This window comes from Grampus griseus, assembly GCF_964374135.1.
Source record: "Grampus griseus genome assembly, chromosome: 9".
Classification (NCBI taxonomy): Eukaryota; Metazoa; Chordata; class Mammalia; order Artiodactyla; family Delphinidae; genus Grampus; species Grampus griseus.
This window is the reverse complement of record NC_139003.1, coordinates 40,316,081-40,337,613: the sequence shown is the minus strand read 5'-3', so window position 1 is coordinate 40,337,613 and position 21,533 is coordinate 40,316,081. Positions and strand designations below refer to the sequence as shown.

The 21,533-nt window shown below is 40.2% G+C and overlaps 1 protein-coding gene across 1 annotated transcript in view; it reads right to left on the bottom strand.

The window, feature by feature from the left end:
- Positions 1 to 21,533, bottom strand: part of ELMO1 (engulfment and cell motility 1) — a 541,972-nt gene that overhangs the window by 318,472 nt on the left and 201,967 nt on the right. Inside the window, exons 11-13 of the mRNA XM_082662078.1 lie at positions 18,084 to 18,134; positions 14,881 to 15,003; positions 13,319 to 13,450 (exon numbers count right to left, since the gene is read on the bottom strand). Of these exons, the coding sequence (XP_082518204.1) occupies positions 13,319 to 13,450; positions 14,881 to 15,003; positions 18,084 to 18,134 (306 nt within the window). The remainder of the gene's footprint in view (positions 1 to 13,318; positions 13,451 to 14,880; positions 15,004 to 18,083; positions 18,135 to 21,533) is intronic.

The following is a 21,533-nucleotide window of genomic DNA, read 5'->3' as shown; positions in this document are numbered from 1 at the left end:
CCTCCCAGCCCCACTGTCCTGAGCACTGCCCTGCTCTGCAAATGTCTGTTAACCTCTCACACGCCTGTGAGCTAGTGAAGGACAGGCTTTCTCTTCCCCACTTAACACGTACGGGACACGTGGCTAGGAGAGAACTGAGCCTAGGACCGCCTGGGATTCTCTTCTCCATGGCTCACCCCTGCCTGAAAGCTCCTCAGGGACTTAAAGTACATTGATTCTCCTTATTTCCTGTAGTTATGTTCTATGAAGTCACCACAAACCCTGAATTAATGAACACTGAGTCATCGGTCTTGGGGCAATACAGGGTTAGATTCCTTCGAGGCCCTGGTCACAAGATTTTTGTCAACCGATCAATATATAACTTTGTTTTACATGCGTTTCTGTTTAAGGACACGCTACTTAACACATACTGTTGACTCATTAACACTGAACTCACAGCAACAGCACTATCACTCATGCATGAACGAAATTTATCTAATGCATATATTTTCTCTTTAAGGCCCACTGCAGCCTCCTACATGTACTTAGGAACCCTGGACAGCACTTGAGCACAACGCTTGGGGGCCATTTTAAATAGCAAAATCACCAACAGAAAGCACAAGGTTTCAGAAAACGCGGCCCCAGCTAGACTGCAAAAAGGACGCTCGTTTACACTATGAGCTGAAACAAGAAGGCAGAGAGCCACCTTGTCTGACCTCATGGGCCTGCCCAGCAACTCAAATTTTTTGCCACTCTGTGCTTGTCTGCAAACGCCTATGAAAGCACCACAATGGCTGATGTGGGGGTTGCAAATAAATTTTAGTGAATAGGTGAGTTTGCAGATATGGAATCCGTGAAGACTGACTGCATATTTCAACCCCTCTGAATTTAAAATTCTCTGTGATCTGTCTCTCCTTGCAATTAAACTCTACTTCTCTGTCCCCAGGCAACATAAACACTGGCCACAACAAATTACTTGCAGTTTCCCAAGCACACATTATTCCTTCATCTTTCACTGCTACTTTGAACCATGCAGTTTCTCCCTATCTTCCTGGGACAACTTACAACTCTCACATTCTCCCATCACTGTGTGTCACAGTGTCATGGGACACTGGGCAACATTCCAATAATAATATTAATAGTGGTTGTAACATCATCATAACAGCCTCCACATTCGTAGTCTGCTTGCTATGATCAGGCACCGTTCTGTATGATTTATAAATATCTACTCACTTAATCCACACAACAAACCTATTGATAGAATCAACTAACATGCCCCATTTTAAAGACAAGAAAACTGATTCATGACCATGTCAAGTACCTTGTCGGAATCACTCAGCCTGTGAGTGACAGAGTCAGGAGCAGCCCTGGACAAGCTTAATCCCAATGTCACACTCTCCCAGTAGCTGTTGAATTCTAGTAGCATTTAGACTAAGATGCTTTCCTCTGTGATATGGGAACAGGGATGGAGATGGAGATGGAGGAAGAGATATATAAATATGCATCTCATTTCACTCCCTGCCATCTGTATTTAAAAAATATATTAAAATGACACCAAGCACTGCATATGTAATTATGTAGAATTATACTTGTGCAACTATGCATAATTGTCTTCTATCACCTAAGAAGGTAAAAAATCCTTTAAAAATTTGAACATAAATCTGTACTAATCATGTTTTTTTTTCATTTTTTGTACTTTCTGATGCTTTGGTATCTTGGGTCCTTGCTGACATTAGAGGGACTGCCCCTTCGCAGGGTGACCTACTTCCTAGAGATAAGAAGCCTGCCTTTCATATGCAAACCAACCAACCCAGGTCCTATTCCCCAACAACCTCCTTTAGCTGGCTTTTGTACTCTGGGCCACCATCCCCCTGCCCTAATGACCACAGGGCCAGGTACCAGACAACTAGGGGTAGCAGGGAGGTTCCAGAACCCAAGGAGATTATTCAAAGTAGCCAATTCTGAGCCTACTCACCTTCTGTGCCTCGGTTTTCCCGTGGAAATCACAACAAAGGCTGTTGCCTGTGTCTTCCCCTGGCTCCCTCTGCCTCCTGACCAACCCTGGTGCTTCCTTTGTGTCCCTGTGTGATGTGACATGCTCCCTCCTCTTGGGAACTATGAATAACAAACTGTCTTTTCAACAGCAACCATCTCCAGGGACACTGCTGGCCTTACCACACCTGAATACAATAAAACCTACATTTTAAAAGAGTCTTAATTCTGAAATAAAATTTTTCCCGTTACTTTTTTCCACCTTTACATGTTAGCCATCTTTTTCTTTTAAGACAATCTGAAAATGTTAAGGGAAATGTTTATCAAAACGTTTCATATTAAAGTACATTATATTGTTCAGAAGCAGTTTCTTTTTTAAACTGAGCTTATTTTAGCCCCAGTCAAGCTAAAGAAAAAGAAAAGAAAGGAACTCGGAAAAAACCCAGCTTTGTCCAATTTTAACGTCAGCCTTGGTCCAAGAGGGCTCAGAAAAATGAACTACAGACATCTCTTTTTTAATGTTTGTCCAACAGACTGGACAAAGGTAAAATCCACAAATAGAGAAGCTGTCAATTCGACATCAAGACAGCTACATTCTGAAGGGTCTCTGGCCAGGAATTCAACTCCTCAGAGTATGAAAACCGTGTTGCACAGCTTCTGGTCATTATAATCAACAGGGCATATAGTTTGTATACAGGCATTTCCCCCATTTTCAAAATAAAATCATTCTAAAAATAAGAATCTGCCTTCTGTCACCTTGAGAAGTACACATGCCCCTCCTTAGATGTTCCCATGAGATTAGTATTAACTCAGACAATGCTGACCCCATCTTCCTACCGGGAAACCTACAAAGGCATGTCCATTTTGCCAACTAAGAAACCATTAACTAAGAGATCTCAGAAGAATAAGCAGCTTTGCTTTAAAAGCAAATACTTTTCTGTGTTAGGACTAAACATAGAAGCCATATAGCCACTTCAGACTGAGATTCTAGAATGATTTCACCAGAAAAATCTGCTCCGTTGGGATGCTGTGCTGGGAAGAAATGTGAGGCCCATGTGCCTTCTCAAAGGTGTTGTGCTTTATTATCCTATAACAAACTGTTCTTCTTGCCTTGTTGGAGCAATGGCCCCTCTACTTCGGAAAACTTGAAAAGCTGACTATGATTTCCTTGCTCTCCAAAAAGCAAGGAAGGGAAATGCCGTCTGCTGGGTGCATCCGCCGTGCCCGGCACAGTGCCAGCTGCTCACAGATGGTCTCACAGGGCCCTGAAACAGCCGCAAAGTAGAAGAGCGCCTGCCCAGTTTCACACTGAGGAAGTTGACACCCAAATAAGTTAAATAACTGCCCCACTGGCCAGTTATTAATAAATGGCTTATTTTTAGTAAATGGCTTGGAAGTAGGCTGGAGGGCATTAAAATCTAGGCCCACTCAACTCCAAAGAGTTGTCACTTAACACTTCCTGGGCACTGCCTACTCTGGAGACATGAAATGAGAAACAGCAATCTCATATGAATTGAACTTTCCTTCAAGGAGATCCAAAAGGTTATCCAAATCTCAAACTGCTTCTGAAGGAGGTAACAGGAAGGAGGTCAGTAAGGAGTTAACGGGCAAGATTATTCCTCCTTTGGAAGCACAGAGAGAATCTTGCACCAGGGCAGCTTCCAGCATCCAGAGCTTTCGTGGCCAGACACTTGAGTTCCTCAAGCAGCTTTCAGCGCTTTGCACAATGGCCTCTAGGTGGCACAATGAACATGTGTTTCCATCACGGCAGCTTGTCTCTTTCTGGTGACTGAGGGTTAGTCAAAAGTGAAAATCACTGCTTGCGAAAGCAGCTGCATCATTTCTAGCATTAGAAATCATTACTGACTAGTCTTTCCAATTTCTCCATTCTCTGATACAAGATCGTGGCCTGGAAGAAGTTTCAGAGAAAGGACTAAATTGAAAACTCAAAAAAGAACAGGGGAAAAATTAAGGACATCGACACTCTCCTTTGGTTATTTTCTGTTCAAGGCCTTTGCTTTTTCTAAAACGACTTTTCAAGTCCTTGGAGTGGAGGCCACATAAGTACTAAAGGCCTTAAAACCACATCAAATTAACTTTCAGCTTAAAAATGCATTGTTTTTAATAAAGTACTCATGAAGCAGAACACTCATCTGACACTGAAAACTAAGACAGTAGGATATACCCGAATAGCAAACTGTGTAAGGAATTAACAATCATGTTAAGACAGATGGAGCTCCATTGAGAGAAATCACTCAATTTGGCTCATGGGATATCCCAGCGATTTCACACAGGAGCAGAGCATGAAAATAAAAGGAGGTAATTCATACCTCCCACTCCCATTGTGTATATCCTTCCTAGGGACCTGTAATAACCCGAGAACCTGGGATAATCCGAGTCCCACCAAGTGGTCTTTCCCCAACTTCCCTCTCTCCTCCATCCCTCATACACATGCCCAGGAAAAGAAGTAATACTGTCCATTCTGAGATCCAACTGCCCCCAACAAAAACCACTAGGACCTGGGGTAAAGACACTTCAAGTCCAGGGATCAGTACTCATAAAGAGATCATTTTGCATTTTCTACATAGTTCAAATGCACTAGAACTCCAAGTAAAATGGATCCAAGTAAAATCCAAGTAAAAATGAAGTGGCAGTAACTCAGGTGTACCCTACAACCAGGCTCTCCACCAGGACAGAATATCAGGATCAAGGGGAAGCATTTTGAAATGTACACACCTTGGTCTCTTCCCTGGCCATTTTGATATGACTTGAGGGTAAGAGAGATTTTTGCTAAAAACTTTTTGCTAAAATTTAGAAAATAGGTTCAGCTAAAAGGTCAAATGGAATGTCCAAGTCAAAATTTGGGATATGACAGTATAAAAATGATGTCACAATACCTTTGTAAAGCAAGTTGCAAAGCTAAATACAATGCTTCACAAGTATTCTTATTAGAAAAGACATGTTAAGACTACCAGTATAAAAGGAATAACATCAAATTACTAGGTTGGTTTTTTTTAGTTTAAGAAACATAGGAGAGGTTTATAAAACAGTTACTCTGATCCACCGCTGGTTAAAGTGGAAATTACTCAATGTTTGTAGAAAGCAAATTGATGATGTTAAAAGCTTTAAAAATATATACCATAGAAATGCCAGTTCCACAGATTTACCCTAATAACATGATCATGGATGTACATAAATACTGGGTGGCAAAGATGTTAATTATGGACTTCTTGGTAATTTCAAAACACTTAAACACTCAGTAAAAGAGCTTGGTTAAATAAACTGTAGTACATCCAAATAATAAAAACTCTTCAGTAATGAAAAACAACCCACGTACCTGATGTGGAAACATTTTCAAAGACAATTCCCATGAAAGACAAGGTTTCCCAAATAACAATAAGGCATGGATACCAATGTGTATAAATAAATATTAATATGTGTGTATGTGTATGTGTGTATGAATTCAAGAAAAGAGTATTTGCAGTTATAAAATAATGCCTGGGTTGGAGGAACCAAGATGGCAGAGTAGAAGGAACTGCTCTCACTCCCTCTTACAAGAACACCAGACTCACAACTAGCTGCTGGACAATCATTGACAGGAAGACACTGGAGCTCACCAAAAAAGATACCCCACATCCAAAGACAAAAAAAAAGCCACAATGAGATGGTAGGAGGGGTGCAATCACAGTAAAATCAAATCCCATAACTGCTGGGTGGGTGACTCACAGACTGGAGAATACTTATACCACAGAAGTCCACCCACTGGAGTGAAGGTTCTGAGCCCCATGTCAGGCTTCCCAACCAGGGGGTCTGGCAACGGGAGGAGGAATTCCTAGAGAATCAGACTTTGAAGGCTAGTGGGAATTGATTGCAGGACTTCGACAGGACTGGGGGAAACAGAGACTCTACTCTTGGAGGCACACACAAAGTAGTGTGCGCATCGGGACCCAGGGGAAGGAGCAGTGACCCCAGGGGAGACTGAACCAGACCTACCTGCTAGTGTTGAAGGGTCTCCTGCAGAGGCGGGGGGTAGCTGTGGCTCACCCTGGGGACAAGGACATGGGCAGCAATAGTTCTGGGAAGTATTCCTTGGAATGAGCCCTCCCAGAGTTTGTCATTAGCACCACCAAAGAGCCCAGGTAGGCTCCAGTGTTGTGTTGCCTCAGGCCAAACAACCAACAGGGAGGGAACCCAGCCCCAACCATCAACAGTCAAGTGGATTAAAGTTTTACTGAGCTCTGCCCACCAGAGCAACAGCCAGCTCCACCAGTCCCTCCCATCAAGCCTCTTAGATAGCATCATCCACCAGAGGGCAAACAGCAGAAGCAAGAAGAACTACAATCCTGCAGCCTGTGGAAGTAAAACCACATTCACAGAAAGATGGACAAGATGAAAAGGCAGAGGGCTATGTACCAGATGAAGGAACAAGATAAAACCCCAGAAAAACAACTAAATGAAGTGGAGATAGGGAACCTTCCAGAAAAAGAATTCAGAATAATGATAGTGAAGATGATCCTCGGAAAAAAAAAGGAGGCAAAGATCAAGAAGATGCAAGAAATGTTTAACAAAGACCTAGAAGAATTAAAGAACAAACAGAGATGAACAATACAATAACTGAAATGAAAACTACACTAGAAGGAATCAATAGCAAAATAACTGAGGCAGAAGAACGGATAAGTGACCTGGAAGACAGAATGGTGGAATTCACTGCTGTGGAACAGACTAAAGAAAAAAGAATGAAAAGAAATGAAGACAGCCTAAGAGACCTCTGAGACAACATTAAACACAACAATATTCGCATTATAGGGGTACCAGAAGGAGAAGAGAGAAAGGACCCGAGAAAATATTTGAAGAGATTATAGTCAAAAACTTCCGTAACATGGGAAAGGAAATAGCCACCCAAGTCCAGGAAGCGCAGAGAGTCCCGTACAGGATAAACCCAAGGAGAAACATGCCGAGACACATAGTAATCAAATTGGCAAAAATTAAAGACAAAGAAAAATTATTGAAAGTAGCAAGGGAACCGTATGCTAACACATATATATGGAATTTAAGAAAAAAAAATGTAAGAACCTAGGGGTAAGACAGGAATAAAAGCACAGACCTACTAGAGAATGGACTTGAGGATATGGGGAGGGGGAAGGGTAAGGTGTGACAAAGCAAGAGAGAGGCATGGACATATATACATATATACACTATACACTATATATGTATATATATGTATACACTATATATGTATATATATGTATATATACTATATACATATATACACTATCTACTACTAAGGTAGATAGCTAGTGGGAAGCAGCCACATAGCACAGGGAGATCAGCTCAGTGCTTTGCCTGGAGGGGTGGGATAGGGAGGGTGGGAGGGAGGGAGATGCAAGAGGAAAGAGATATGGGAACATATGTATATGTATAACTGATTCATTTTGCTGTAAAGCAGAAACAAACACACCATTGTAAAGCAATTATACTCCAATAAAGAAGTTAAAAAAAAAAAAAGTAGCCAGGGAAAAATGACAAGTAACATACAAGGGAACTCCCATAAGGTTAACAGCTGATTTCTCAGCAGAAACTCTACAAGCCAGAAGGGAGTGGCATGATATACTTAAAGTGATGAAAGGGAAGAACGTACAACCAAGATTACTCTACCTGGCAAGGATCTCTTTCAGATTCAATGGAGAAATCAAAAGCCTTACAGACAAGCAAAAGCTAAGAGAATTCAGCACCACCAAATCAGCTCTACAACAAATGCTAAAGGAACTTCTCTAAGTGGGAAACACAAGAGAAGAAAAGGACCTACAGAAACAAACCCACAACAATTAAGAAAATGGTCATAGGAACATACATATCGATAATTACCTTAAACATAAATGGATTAAATGCTCCAACCAAAAGACACAGGCTTGCTGAATGGATACAAAAACAAGACCCATATATATGCTGTCTACAAGAGACCCACTTCAGACCTAGGGACACATACAGACTGAAAGTGAGGGGATGGAAAAAGATTCTATGCAAATGGAAATCAAAAGAAAGCTGGTGTAGCTATACTCATATCAGATAAAATAGACTTTAAAATAAAGAATGTTACTAGAGACAAGGAAGGACACTACATAATGATCAAGGAATCAATCCAAGAAGATATAACGATTATAAATATATATGCACCCAACATAGGAGCACCTCAATACATAGGCAACTGATAACAGCTATAAAAGAGGAAATCGACAGTAACACAGTAATAGTGGGGGACTTTAACACCTAACTTACACCAACGGACAGATCATCCAAAATGAAAATAAATAAGGAAACACAAGCTTTAAATGACACAAGAGACCAGATAGATTTAATTGATATTTATGGAGCATTCCATCCAAAAGCAGCAGATTACACTTTCTTCTCAAGTGCACATGGAACATTCTCCAGGATAGATCATATCTTGGATCACAAATCAAGCCTCAGTAAATTTAAGAAAATTGAAATCAAATCGAGTGTCTCTTATGCTCTGAGATTAGAAATGAATTACAGGGGAAAAAACATAAAAAACACAAACATATGGAGGCTAAACAATATGTTACTAAATAACCAAGAGATCACTGAAGAAATCAAAGAGGAAATCAAAAAATACCTAGAGAGAAATGACAATGAAAACACGACGATCCAAAACATATGGGACGCAGCAAAAGCAGTTCTAGGAGGGAAGTTTATAGCTATACAAGCCTACCTCAGGAAACAAAAAAAATCTCAAGTAAACAATCTAACCTTACACCTAAAGGAACTAGAGAACGAAGAACAAACAAAACCCAAAGTTAGCAGAAGGAAAGAAATCATAAAGATCAGAGCAGAAATAAATGAAATAGAAACAAAGAAAACAACAGCAAAGATCAATAAAACTAAAAGCAGGTTCTTTGAGAAGATAAACAAAATTGATAAACCTTTAGCCAGACTCATCAAGAAAAAGAGGGAGAGGACTCAAATCAATAAAATGAAAAATGAAAAAGGAGAAGTTACAACAGACACCACAGAGATACAAAACATTCTAAGAGACTACTACAAGCAACTCTATGCCAAGAAAATGGACAACCTGGAAGAAATGGACAAATTCTTAGAAAGATATAACCTTCCAAGACTGAACCAGGAAGAAACAGAAAAAATGAACAGACCAATCACAAGTAATGAAATTGAAACTGCGATTTAAAATCTTCCAACAAACAAAAGTCCAGGACCAGATGGCTTCACAGGCGAATTCTATCAAACATTTAGAGAAGAGCTAACACCCATCTTTCTCAAACTCTTCCAAAAAATTGAAGAGAAAGGAACACTCCCAAACTCATTCTATGAGGCCACCATCACCCTGATACCAAAACCACACAAAGATACTATGAAAAAAGAAAATTACAGACCAATATCACTGATGAATATAGATGTAAAAATCCTCAACAAAATACTAGCAAACAGAATCCAACAACACATTAAAAGGATCATACATCATGACCAAGTGAGATTTATCTCAGGGATGCAAGGATTCTTCAATACACGCAAATCAATCCATGTGATACACCATATTAACAAATGGAAGAATAAAAACCATATGATCATCTCAGCAGATGCAGAAAAAGCTTTTGATGAAATTCAACACCCGTTTATGATAAAAACTCTCCAGAAAGTGGGCATACAGGGAACCTACCTCAACATAATAAAGGCCATATATGACAAACCCACAGCAAACAGCATTCTCAATGGTGAAAAACTGAAAGCATTTCCTCTAAGATCAGGAAAGGGACAAGGATATCCACTCTCACCACTATTATTCAACATAGTTTTGGAAGTCCTAGCCACAGGAATCAGAGAAGAGAAAGAAAAAAAGGAATACAACTTGGAAAAGAAAAAGTAAAACTGTCACTGTTTGCAGATGACATGATACTATACATAGAGAATCCTAAAGATGCCACCAGAAAACTACTAGAGCTAATCAATGAATTTGGTAAAGTTGCAGGATACAAAATTAATGCACAGAAGTCTCTTGCATTCCTATACATTAATGATGAAAAACCTGAAAGAGAAATTAAGGAAACACTCCCATTTACCATTACAGCAAAAAGAATAAAATACCTAGGAATAAACGTACCTAGGGAGACAGAAGACCTGTATGCAGAAAACTATTAAGACACTGATGAAAGATATTAAAGATGATACCAACAGATGGAGAGATATACCATGTTCTTGGACTGGAAGAATCAATATTGTGAAAATGACTATACTACCCAAAGCAATCTACAGATTCAATGCAATTCCTATCAAATTACCAATGGCATTTTTTATGGAACTAGATCAAATCATCCTAAAATTTGTATGGAGACACAAAAGACCCCGAATAGCCAAAGCAGTCTTGAGGGAAAAAAACGGAGCTGGACAAATCATACTCCCTGACTTCAGACTATACTACAAAGCTACAGTAATCAAGACAATATGGTACTGGCACAAAAACAGAAACATAGATCAATGGAACATGATAGAAAGCCCAGAGATAAACCCACGCACCTATGGTCAACTAATCTATGACAAAGGAGGCAAGGATATACAATGGAGAAAAGACAGTCTCTTCAATGAGTGGTGCTGGGAAAACTGGACAGCTACATGTAAAAGAATGAAATTAGAACACTCCCTAACATTATACACAAAAATAAACTCAAAATGGATTTGAGACCTAAATGTAAGACCAGACACTATAAAACCCTTAGAGGAAAACATAGGAAGAACATTCTTTGACATAAATCACAGGAAGATCTTTTTTGATCCATCTCTTAGAGTAATGGAAATAAAAACAAAAATAAACAAATGGGACCTAATGAAACTTCAAAGCTTTTGCACAGCAAAGGAAACCATAAACAAGATGAAAAAACAACCCTCAGAATGGGAGAAAATATTTGCAAACGAATCAACGGACAAAGGATTAATCTCAAAAATATATAAACAGCTCATGCAGCTCAATATTAAAGAAAGAAACAACCCAATCCAAAAATGGGCAGAAGACCTAAATAGACATTTCTCTAAAGAAGACATACAGATGGCCAAAAAGCACATGAAAAGCTGCTCAACGTCACTAATTATTAGAGAAACTGAAATCAAAACTACAATGATGTATCACCTCACACCAGTTACAATGGGCATCATCAGAAAATCTACAAACAACAAATGCTGGAGAGGGTGTTCAGAAACCGGAACTCTCTTGCACTGTTGGTGGGAATGTAAATTGGTACAGTCACTATGGAGAACAGTATGGAGGTTCTTTAAAAAATTAAAAATGGAATTACCATATGACCCAGCAATCCCACTACTGGGCATATACCCAGAGAAAACCATAATTCAAAAAGACACATGCACCTCAATGTTCACTGCAGCACTATTTACAATAGCCAGGTCATGGAAGCAACCTAAATGCCCATCGACAGACGAATGGATAAAGAAGATGTGGCACATATATACAATGGAATATTACTCAGCCATAAAAAGGAATGAAATTGGGTTATTTGTAGAGACGTGGATGGATCTAGAGATTGTCATACAGAGTGAAGTAAGTCAGAAAAAGAAAAACAAATATCATATATTAACGCATGCATGTGGAAGCTAGAAAAATGGTACAGATGAACCGGTTTGCAGGGTAGAAGTTGAGACACAGATGTAGAGAACAGATGTATGGACACCGAGGGGGGAAAACCGCAGTGGGATGGGGATGGTGGTGTGCTGAATTGGGTGATTGGGATTGACATGTGTACACTGATATGTATAAAATTGATGACTAGTAAGAACCTGCAGTATAAAAAGACAAACAAAGAAACAAACAAAAACAACTAATACTAAACTTTCTTTGGGTTATTTGTATGGAAATATGTTAATATACATGTTTCAGACATTACATGAAATTTCTAAAAATCTTATATGTTCTGGTATAATGTTATAAGTCATAATTCTAGTCATTACTTTAAAATGTATATCTCAGAAATAACTAAATTTCCTTGTCAATTGCATTATTATGAGCTTTCATGAAATCTTTAACCGTGGTCATTTTTAAGTCTTTTGTCATTTACAGACAGTTCTGGGTGTGCTCTGATCCTTTTGCAAAAATGTTGCTATAAAAGGTTTTCATCTTCAAGGAATTCATGGAAAAGACACTGACAAGTACAGGTTTCTGGTAACGGACTGTGCTGTTGAGCTGAATGAACAAGCATTTTCAGAACTCTGATGGAAAACTGATGAATTAATAAAAGTGCTAACAAAAGATCAAGATAAAAAAAATTAATCACATGGGACTGAGTGAACTGATGAGAATGATTATAATTTTTGTGACTTTCTGTTTGAATAAAAAAAAAAAATCCCACAAGGACTCAGAGGCAAAAAATATACAAATCAATTTTCACTGCAAAGGAGCTGTTACAGTGGAGGATTAGTGGACTTAATGTCAATATTATGACAACAGTATGAGTGTGTTTCGTGTTTGGTAATTGCAATCATTCTTGCTTTTGTTGTGGTCATCCACTTACAATGCTTGGTGTCAGTTTATTTATCTCTTGTAAAAATAAAATACAGTGTGTGTGTGAAAAACTAAAAAAATAATGCCTGGTGATTTCTAATCACTGAAGCCAGAAATCTCATTTATGATGCTTATGAAGGAGGTAAACAAGAAACCCAAATTTACACCTTCAGAATTTGAGATTAATTAGCCAAAGGTCATATAGAAATATGATGGTGATAAAAGCAAGAATAGACCAGAAGTAGAAACAAAAACAACAGTTTATATTCAGGACAAGCTGTGTTCTGATTTGCAAACTGAAAGAAAGAAAATCTAGGAGATATCATCCGTAGCAAGACAAAACTTTTAGGAAAATATAAATTGCATAAATCAGATCGTGATTAAATTTCAGGAGACTCAATTTGATTTTGATACGAAATCAATGTATGTGAATAATCCAATCACTAGCCCAGTAATAAGATCCATCCCACAGCTGCCATCACCCATTTAATTCAAATAGAACCTTAAGCCTCTTGTGAAGTAGATTTAATGAAGTCTAGATGCTTTCTGAGCTAACTACTCTTGGTTACACTTAATCAGAACTGAATAAACAAACTCAGTATTAGTCACACTTGTGCAAGTTATTCCATTTCACTGCAGCCAGAAGAGATTTTCATGTGATCTTGTTTAAACCAGCTAAACATCTGGAAAATGTGGAAACTATTCTGTAAGGCACAAGAGGACCACACGCTTGGAGGAGACATCAGTTATGTGGCTGAGGTCAGGCCCCGGGATGCTGGAAGGAGAGCTTACTGGAGATGTCTTACTTACAATGAAGCCAAGTTTTTTATAATCCCGGGTGTACATGGACTTGCGCTTCTCCATGCTGCCGCTGCTGTTGTTTGGTTCAGACTCTGCATCAAAAGCAATTCTTCGAAGTTCAAATATGATGTCCCGCTGAGCCTGAAGGGGTTAGGGAGAAAAAAATGGGAAGGGGAGAGAGAGCTGCCTTCACTGTGTGACGTTACATCTACTCCCTCGTTCCCCAGGGTCTAAATGAATCACTGCACACAGGCAAAAGAAAAACAGATAAAAGGCAACCAATGTCCTAAGTTACAGCTCTGTATACTTCTTTTCCTCCTGCCACTCTCCCTGCTGGTCAGCCCTGGCTTTACTCCACAATTACCCTCACAGCCAAACCACTTGGAGCACTGATATCAATTGCCTCGTGAAGTTCTAAATGAGAGCCCCAAATATGATGGAACGCTTGTGATTGGGAAAAAAAAAAAAAAAATTAGAGGACCTGGGAGTCCTGTACTGTCAGAAATAAAGCAAGAGGCCCGTAAGGTTTATGAACAATATGTAAGTGACAAGGGATCCCTAACTCCACTGAGAAGTGACTTCATAGAAACAAACCTTAAAAATGGTTAAAATGGTAAATTTTCTGTGAGGCATATTTAACCACAATAAGGAAAAACGTTATCTTTTAGATAAAAGGAGGCAATTTCCAAGCAGGGAGGGCTGTTTCACCCTAAGACACATTGCCTTTCGTACTAGAAGTAGTAAGACAGTCGCATCTCTCTGGGGTGATCGCACTTGGTCTTGCCAAAAGCGTGGGGCATGTTAGACAGCTGCTCGAAGCCTCTCCATCATTCCTAATCTCATGGCCTCACGCCATGAATGAAGTGCTGCGGTGGTTACACAGTTTGCATGTGCATCCACATCTGCTAGAGATCAGACCCTCACGTGCCAGTAATGAGTGTTTTCCTTTCCAAAGCTGCAGCGCTATTTAAGTTGAAAATGTGCTACAGCAGGGCTCCCAGCTGTTTCCTCTCACTCCGTCCTCACACAGTAAAGTTCCCCCAAAGCGTTTTGGATCGAGACTTAACTTTTCATGCACAACAACCAGAGACCTAGAGAGAATTATAGCAAAGAGACAACTGACAAAGATGTAAGCCCAGAAATCAGATGTAACCTGGGACCTCCACCCGTGGCACTGATCACTGGAGAATGGAAATTACTCCTTCAGCCTGCAGAATCAATCTCACACAGAGCTACCAAGTGGCTAGGTGTTCTGGGAACCTGACTCCAAAGCTATCACCGTTGAAGGTATTGGGGCCAAGGGCCAATGTTTGCAGCCATGTGACGTCAAGCTTTCTTATCCAATAAAGAAAGAATATGCATGTGTTTGATGCATAATGAAATAATTCATTTATTTTATTCTCTGATCCTAGATTCACCTAAATTTTAAATCCATTCCCCTAAGTCCTGAGATGATAATAAAATAATATTATCATCACCTAAAACCTCCTGGTTTCCAAGTAGCCCAAGGAAAGACTTTTAATGACACTCTTTCCCTCATGTGCTTTTACCATTGTCTAACGAGCACTCACCTGGTCCTGGGGATCCATCTTAGTCATCATCCTGTCTTCCAAAAGGTTAAAGGTTAGCACCTGCAGCACGTACAGCTGGTGTGCCATTTCATTGTTGATGGCCCGCTGAGCTCGGATGACATGCTAGGGAGATGGTTTACAAGTGAAATTTTTTTAAATAAAGGAAGAAAGAAAAAGCAAATAACCTAAGTTACCCCCCTGATCATGATGTCAAGCAGAACCTCAGAAGTCCTTATCTGGAAGCATGAGGGATGTAAGTGGGTGGAACCACCCTTCAGGAGAAAGATGAGTACACAGGTGACCCTGGAGCATTCCTTTACATCTCAGGACCCAGTAAGGTTCCTGCTCTTTAGGCCAGAAGTGGAGAAAAGACCTACTGTGTGCAGTGAAGAGTGGAGGTGGGGAAGGCAGTGGAAATTCGGTGGTGATTACCTCCATATAAACCAAGAGAAGGTGTGCCTGAAATGAAAGCACCTTGAGAAGAACTGTGGATTTCTACAACAGAAGCATCCCTTGCCTGCAGTAGAGAAATGAACGGTGCACATGTATTGTAAGCAATTTTGCCATCATCTTAACCCTGCCACTGTCTCTGACAAGTGATCCCACTTCTCAAAGGGGAAAAGTTTTAGAAGCATCACACAAAAGCCAAGTAACTATCAGGTTTGTAGTTAATTCACCGTGGAAACTGTACAGTAACTACTGTCACCACAATGCAGTGAGTCAATTCATATATATTACTTTTTATTCACCTGTTGACAATGAAGTCTTTTTTTTTTTTTTTGCGGTATGCGGGCCCCTCACTATTGTGGCCTCTCCCGTTGCGGAGCACAGGCTCCGGACGCGCAGGCTCAGCGGCCATGGCTCACGGGCCCAGATGCTCCGCAGCATGTGGGATCTTCCCGGACCGGGGCACGAACCCGTGTCCCCTGCATCGGCAGGCGGACTCCCAACCACTGTGCCACCAGGGAAGCCCAACAATGAATTCTTTTTAAAAAAATGACCCTTCCCCTTTGAAACAGAACCAAAATGGAACAAATATAAAAGGAGTGGCAGGAGACAGATATGGGGACCTTCGTCCACACCAGGGTTGGGTTTGAAACGGGAGGCAGCATTTGGGTCTAATATACATCCAATTTGTCAGAGACCACTGTTGTGCCTTAAAACTGCCAACCAACCAAAGTGGTGAAACACCCGTTCAAATGAGTTATTTTGAACGTGCCAGACCCAACCACATCTTGCTGTCTCAAAGAACTTTCTCTGGGTGCCCCCAACCTGACGTGCACCTGGACTCCTCAGCCAGCTCTGAGCACCATATCGAAATAAGCAATTGAAGAAGGAGGGGTGGGGTGAAGAATGAGGAATAGAAGGAAGTGGCTGAACCAAAATTATAGAGGTTGGGGGGTGGGACGCCAGGCAATGGGATGGGGGGAGAATCAAACCTCATATCTTCCAATCTTCCCAATAGAATGTTAATTCATAGTATATGTTGAGTATCTAAGTGTATGGGTACTAGAGCATAAGGGTATCTATTTTATTAGCAACTCAAAAGTATCTGCACTCCAAGTTACTGCCAGAGAATACCAACCTTGAACTTCTAGCCATCAAAATCTCATATAAAAAGTCCCATTGAAACAAACTGATCTTTGAGACATGATGGCCACAGTCATTCCACCCACCCCATGTCTGGGTAATCTAACTCCAACTGCCTTACCAAGGTGATACCAACAACAGGCTAAGACCTTAATTCCAAGTTTCTACTCCTTTATCTCCCCATTCTCCTCCCCTGCACAAACACCTTCACTGAACTATGCTTTAAAATCACTGCTTCAGGGGGCTTCCCTGGTGGCATAGTGGTTAAGAATCTGCCTACCGATGCAGGGGACATGGGTTCGAGCCCTCGTCTGGGAAGATCCCACATGCCGCAGAACAACTAAGCCCATGCACCACAACTACTGAGCCTGCGCTCTAGAGCCCGCGAGCCACAACTACTGAGCCCGCGTGCTGCAACTACTGAAGCCCACATGCCTAGAGCCTGTGCTCCACAACAAGAGAAGCCACGGCAATGAGAAGCCCACGCACCGCAACAAAGACCCAATGCAGCCAAAAATAAATAAATAAAATCACTGCTTCCACCTTTATTGAGAGCCAGTATAAAAAATAACCGTATTATGAATCTCTCTGTGATTTCTAAAAAGCCACTCTTGGACCAAGAATCTATTAGAATGTTCTAACAATACCCATTTCAGATTCCAGTTCCAGGGGGCAAAATATGTCATCCCCCGAAGAACTGGGGTACCTCTTTTATCAAACAGTGAAAATTACACTCATATGGTTTCTCTTTATCCTTAACAGCCAGGAAGTTTAACATGAAACTTGATGACAAATTGTGGTCATTATTATTGGCTTTGGGTTCTAGAATATTTATTTTCTTTGCCCTCATAAGGTTTTTAATTTTTAAAGGCCTCATTGTATTGGAATGTGTGTATGTGTGTGTGTGTAACTATAAGCTTGCAGAACTTTTCAGAATTACACGAGCACTTTTTTTTTTTTGGTAAGCAGAAGAATCAATCACACATGCTTCTTTCAGCCTTTGGTTAGAAGTCAAGTAGCAGATAAGGCCTCAGGAAATCTTGCTATTTGATTTATTTCTAAACATTCACAACATAACATGTAGAGCTTCTTTTCCACTGAGGTTTCAGGTCTTTTTCGCATCACAGTTAATGAGTGGGTTTCATGTCTGTCTTTCTTGCCTTTCTCTAGGAAAGGGGCCCAGGAAAATGATGGTCGAAATTTCAGGACTTCTCTCAGAGTCTGATATGTTTCCAGCTAGTTTCCTCACTAAAAACAGTATAAGCTCATACTGGTGGAATTTTTAAAGTCAGGGAGCCCCTGATTTCCTTAAACGCAAAGCTAAAGCTTCAGTGAGTATAATAAACCTGCCCCACCGAGAGAGATTTCCAACCCGTCCTGCCGGAATGCGTTTCTCTCTAGAGCAGTTCCAGAGACGCTCTCCCTCCAATCATGAGGCCATTCCTGTGGGAGAGCTTTGTTTATTCCATTTCCAGAAGCACACTTTTTCCTCCTTTCTAGTTACTACTGCTTCACCACAGAAGCAAGTCACAAAACCAAGCCAAAAGAGGAGGTGAATAAATACACCAGACCATTCCTTCCCAACAAGGTGGTCACAGCACATAGGTACTCACTGTTAAGATGATGGAACGCAGTTGCTTCTGAGCCAAAATATTCGCCATCTCCTGTGGAAGAAAAACACACGGCCAGAAAAGCTTTGGTTAGAAAGATACATTTCCACATAGCCCCAGATGACTCTATCCTGGGGCGTGCTTCAAAACTGGATATCAGCAGTATTTCTTAACAAAGAAAGGACTCAAGTGGATAGTAGTATTCGAATTACTTTTTGAATGTTGTTTAGATAACAAAGCAGTAGCCAACAGCAAAGGAAGGAAATCTGGCACCTGCAAATTTCTTTTCTTTGTTTTCTTGGGAATTTCCTCCTTCCAGGAAAAGGCAAGTGCTGAATAAAAATCAAACACTCCAAATGAAAGCAATGGCTCCCCACTGGAATGGCTCATTAGATTTCATTAGATTGTATATGTGCAGAGTTTTTAACTACAAGGCAACAAAACACCTGCACAGAGGAGATTTCAATACTAGAGAGCCATCACTTTAAAGGTCTAAGACTTCTAAAAGCCATTTCATCTTAATCTGTGAGTAGTACGTACCCCAGGCCTTAATAGTCTATGCAAATGAACTGAGTGAAGCTTTAGCAAAGGACAAACATCTGGGCAGATGCAAGGCCCTGGGGCCGCACTCAGCATTCCTGGGCCTCAACTCTGCAGGCTGTGCTTTGTGCTTTGGCCTGCCTGACTGGCATAGAGGATTTGCAGGTGATTTTATTAAATGAAATGATTCACAGATGCCCTTTCTGAATATTTTAAACAGGTACTAAGGGGAAATGAAATAGTGGAACACAATCCTGGTACAAACATCCCAAAGGAAAAATACTGCTCATATTCAGGAAGTCACTTGAATGTTGTTTTCTGGTGGTGGTGGTGGGGGGGTATTTTTAGTGTCACTACTCTTAATGAGTAGAGAAGAAACTAAGCTATGATTTAAAAACACAACCATGAATTCGATCAAGGTCAAAATAAACTTGGAGATAGCAAGGAGAACTCAGAACCCAGGGAGGAAGTACGAGGGGGCGCACAGGCAGGGCTGGACGGGGGCAGAATGGGAGTGCAAGGCCCACTTTGTGCTGACAAAGGGAACGTGGGAACTTACAGTCAGAGGACAATCAAGGATGTCAACACTGCTCTCTACACCAACCTAACGGCCATCGCCACCACAGAAAGGAAAGCCAGCAGGAGAGAAGAAGGAATGGAAATTCAGAGCACTCTGTTAGACGTTACAGCTTAATTTTAACGCCCCTGCTGACCCGCTGCGTTGAAGAGAAAAGCACACAAATACGCTAAGGTGATCTAAAAGGGCTAGATGGCATCAAAGTCAATCCAATACTACACCACTAGATATAAAATAGATAACTGATAAGGACCTACTGTATAGCACAGGAAACTCTACGCAATACTCTGGAATGACCTATATGGGAACGGAATCTAAAAAAAGAGTGGATACAGGTATACGTATAACTGATTCACTTTGCTGTGTAGCAGAAAGTAACACAACATTGTAAATTAACTATACTCCAATAAAAATTTTTAAAAAACAACAACAACAAAACCCAATACTAAGTCCTCTTCCAGCCTCTTGAAAACAAGAAGGCAAGGATGAGGACACCATCGGAAACAAGTTAAATGGCAATCCAGAAGGAACTGCCCTTCCATGGGTCGCAGAAAGCCATGCTTTCTTCCTGATCAAAACAGGAAGGTCCATCTTTTTTCCTCTTGGATCAGATGAAAACAAAAGGCCCAACGTTCTTTTATAATTCCTTTTCTTTAATAAAAATGAAATTATTGCTTTATTGACACACAAACAAAAAAAAAGAAAAAAATTCTCTGTGCCTATGTCAGCCTATCGACTTAACAATTTTTAAAATAAGTTAGAAGGGACAGTATATTTCCAACATCTACTACAGCAATTATTATAATGATCTGCTTAAAATATTTATCTTCTGCATAAGAGTGTGGTCTTCTCAAGGGCACAAAGACTGTCCTTTTCATCTTTGCATTCTCAGCCACAGCACAATGGTTGGCACAGAGTAGGCAATGAATGTTTCATAAAACATCCCGCTACCCTCCTAAAGGAACAGGAACTTGATCAGAGAGAAAACAGAAAAATCCTTGTCCACACAATGGACTTTTTTTTTTTTGCCCAATATTAAGGAATGGTTTGAGTGAACGTGAGAATCTATGGAGAATATTTTATACCATTAGGATGATATAAAAGTATATAGATAGATATGAATATGGATACAGGCATACCTCAGAGATAGTGCAAGTTTGGTTACAGACCACCACAATACAGCAAATACCACAATCTAGTGAGTCACACTAATATTTTGGTTTCCCAGCGCACATAAAAGTTATGTTTACACTATGCTATAGTCTATTATGTATGCAATATATTTTGTCTAAGAAAACAATGTACATACCTTAATTTTAAAATACTTTATTGCTAAAAAATGATAACATCATCTAAACCTTCACAGACTCATAATCTTTTTGCTGATGGAGGGCTTGAAATTTTGCAAGAATTACCAGAGACACCATGTGAGCAAATGCTGTCGGAAAATGGTGCCAGTAGACTTGGTCGATGCAGGGTTGCCACAAACTTTCAACACGTAAAATAACACAGTATTTGCAAAGCACAATAAAGCGAAATGCAGTAAAACGAGGTCTGCCTGTATAGATAAACTGACATGGAAAGATGTCCACAAAATCTTCTTTAGTTTTAAAAGCAGTTAAAAAAAAACAAAAAAACAGTGCATGCCGTATGATCACATCTAGTGAAAAAACAATCTCTGCAGGAGAGTCTTTGCACAAAAAGCAAGTAGGACCATGACAGTCCCACAGATGTGTGTAGTTGCAGTGGTTCCCTCTCTGGGGATGCAATTATAGGTTTCTTTAAAATTTCTTCCTTTGGAATCTTCATTTTTGGATTTTTCTATCAAATCTTTTAACTATAAAGGGGTTTTTTAAAATAATGCTTATAAAAACCATAAATATTTGTAGAGAAATTTGGAAGGGATCCGGCCAACTTCTTTGCCATGAAAATAATAAAATAAATAATGGCAACTAGTTGTAAGAAAAAGGATCCACTTGCCCACCTAATAGCTATCCCCTCTCCTACAAAACAAGCACCCCTTCCCTTTATTTGGGCAGGAAAAGGGAGAGTCTCCAATACCTGGGAGGCAGGGGAAAGCATGACCCAACCCCCCCTGCCTCCCAGGGAGGCTGACAGGGGACCATCCACAGAGGATGCAGTTATACCCCAGGCCCAAGTTCACTGCTCTCTCAGGCAGGCCAACTCAATGAATGCAAAACAAAAATATCGCCCAGGTCTGCCTGCCAAGTAAAAAGATCTGACTTTAGTCATATTTTTCTTCAGTAAAAGCAGAAATAAGGTATAGGTATTTAAAATCCTTCTAAATTCATTAACATTTTGAAAAATAAAGAAAA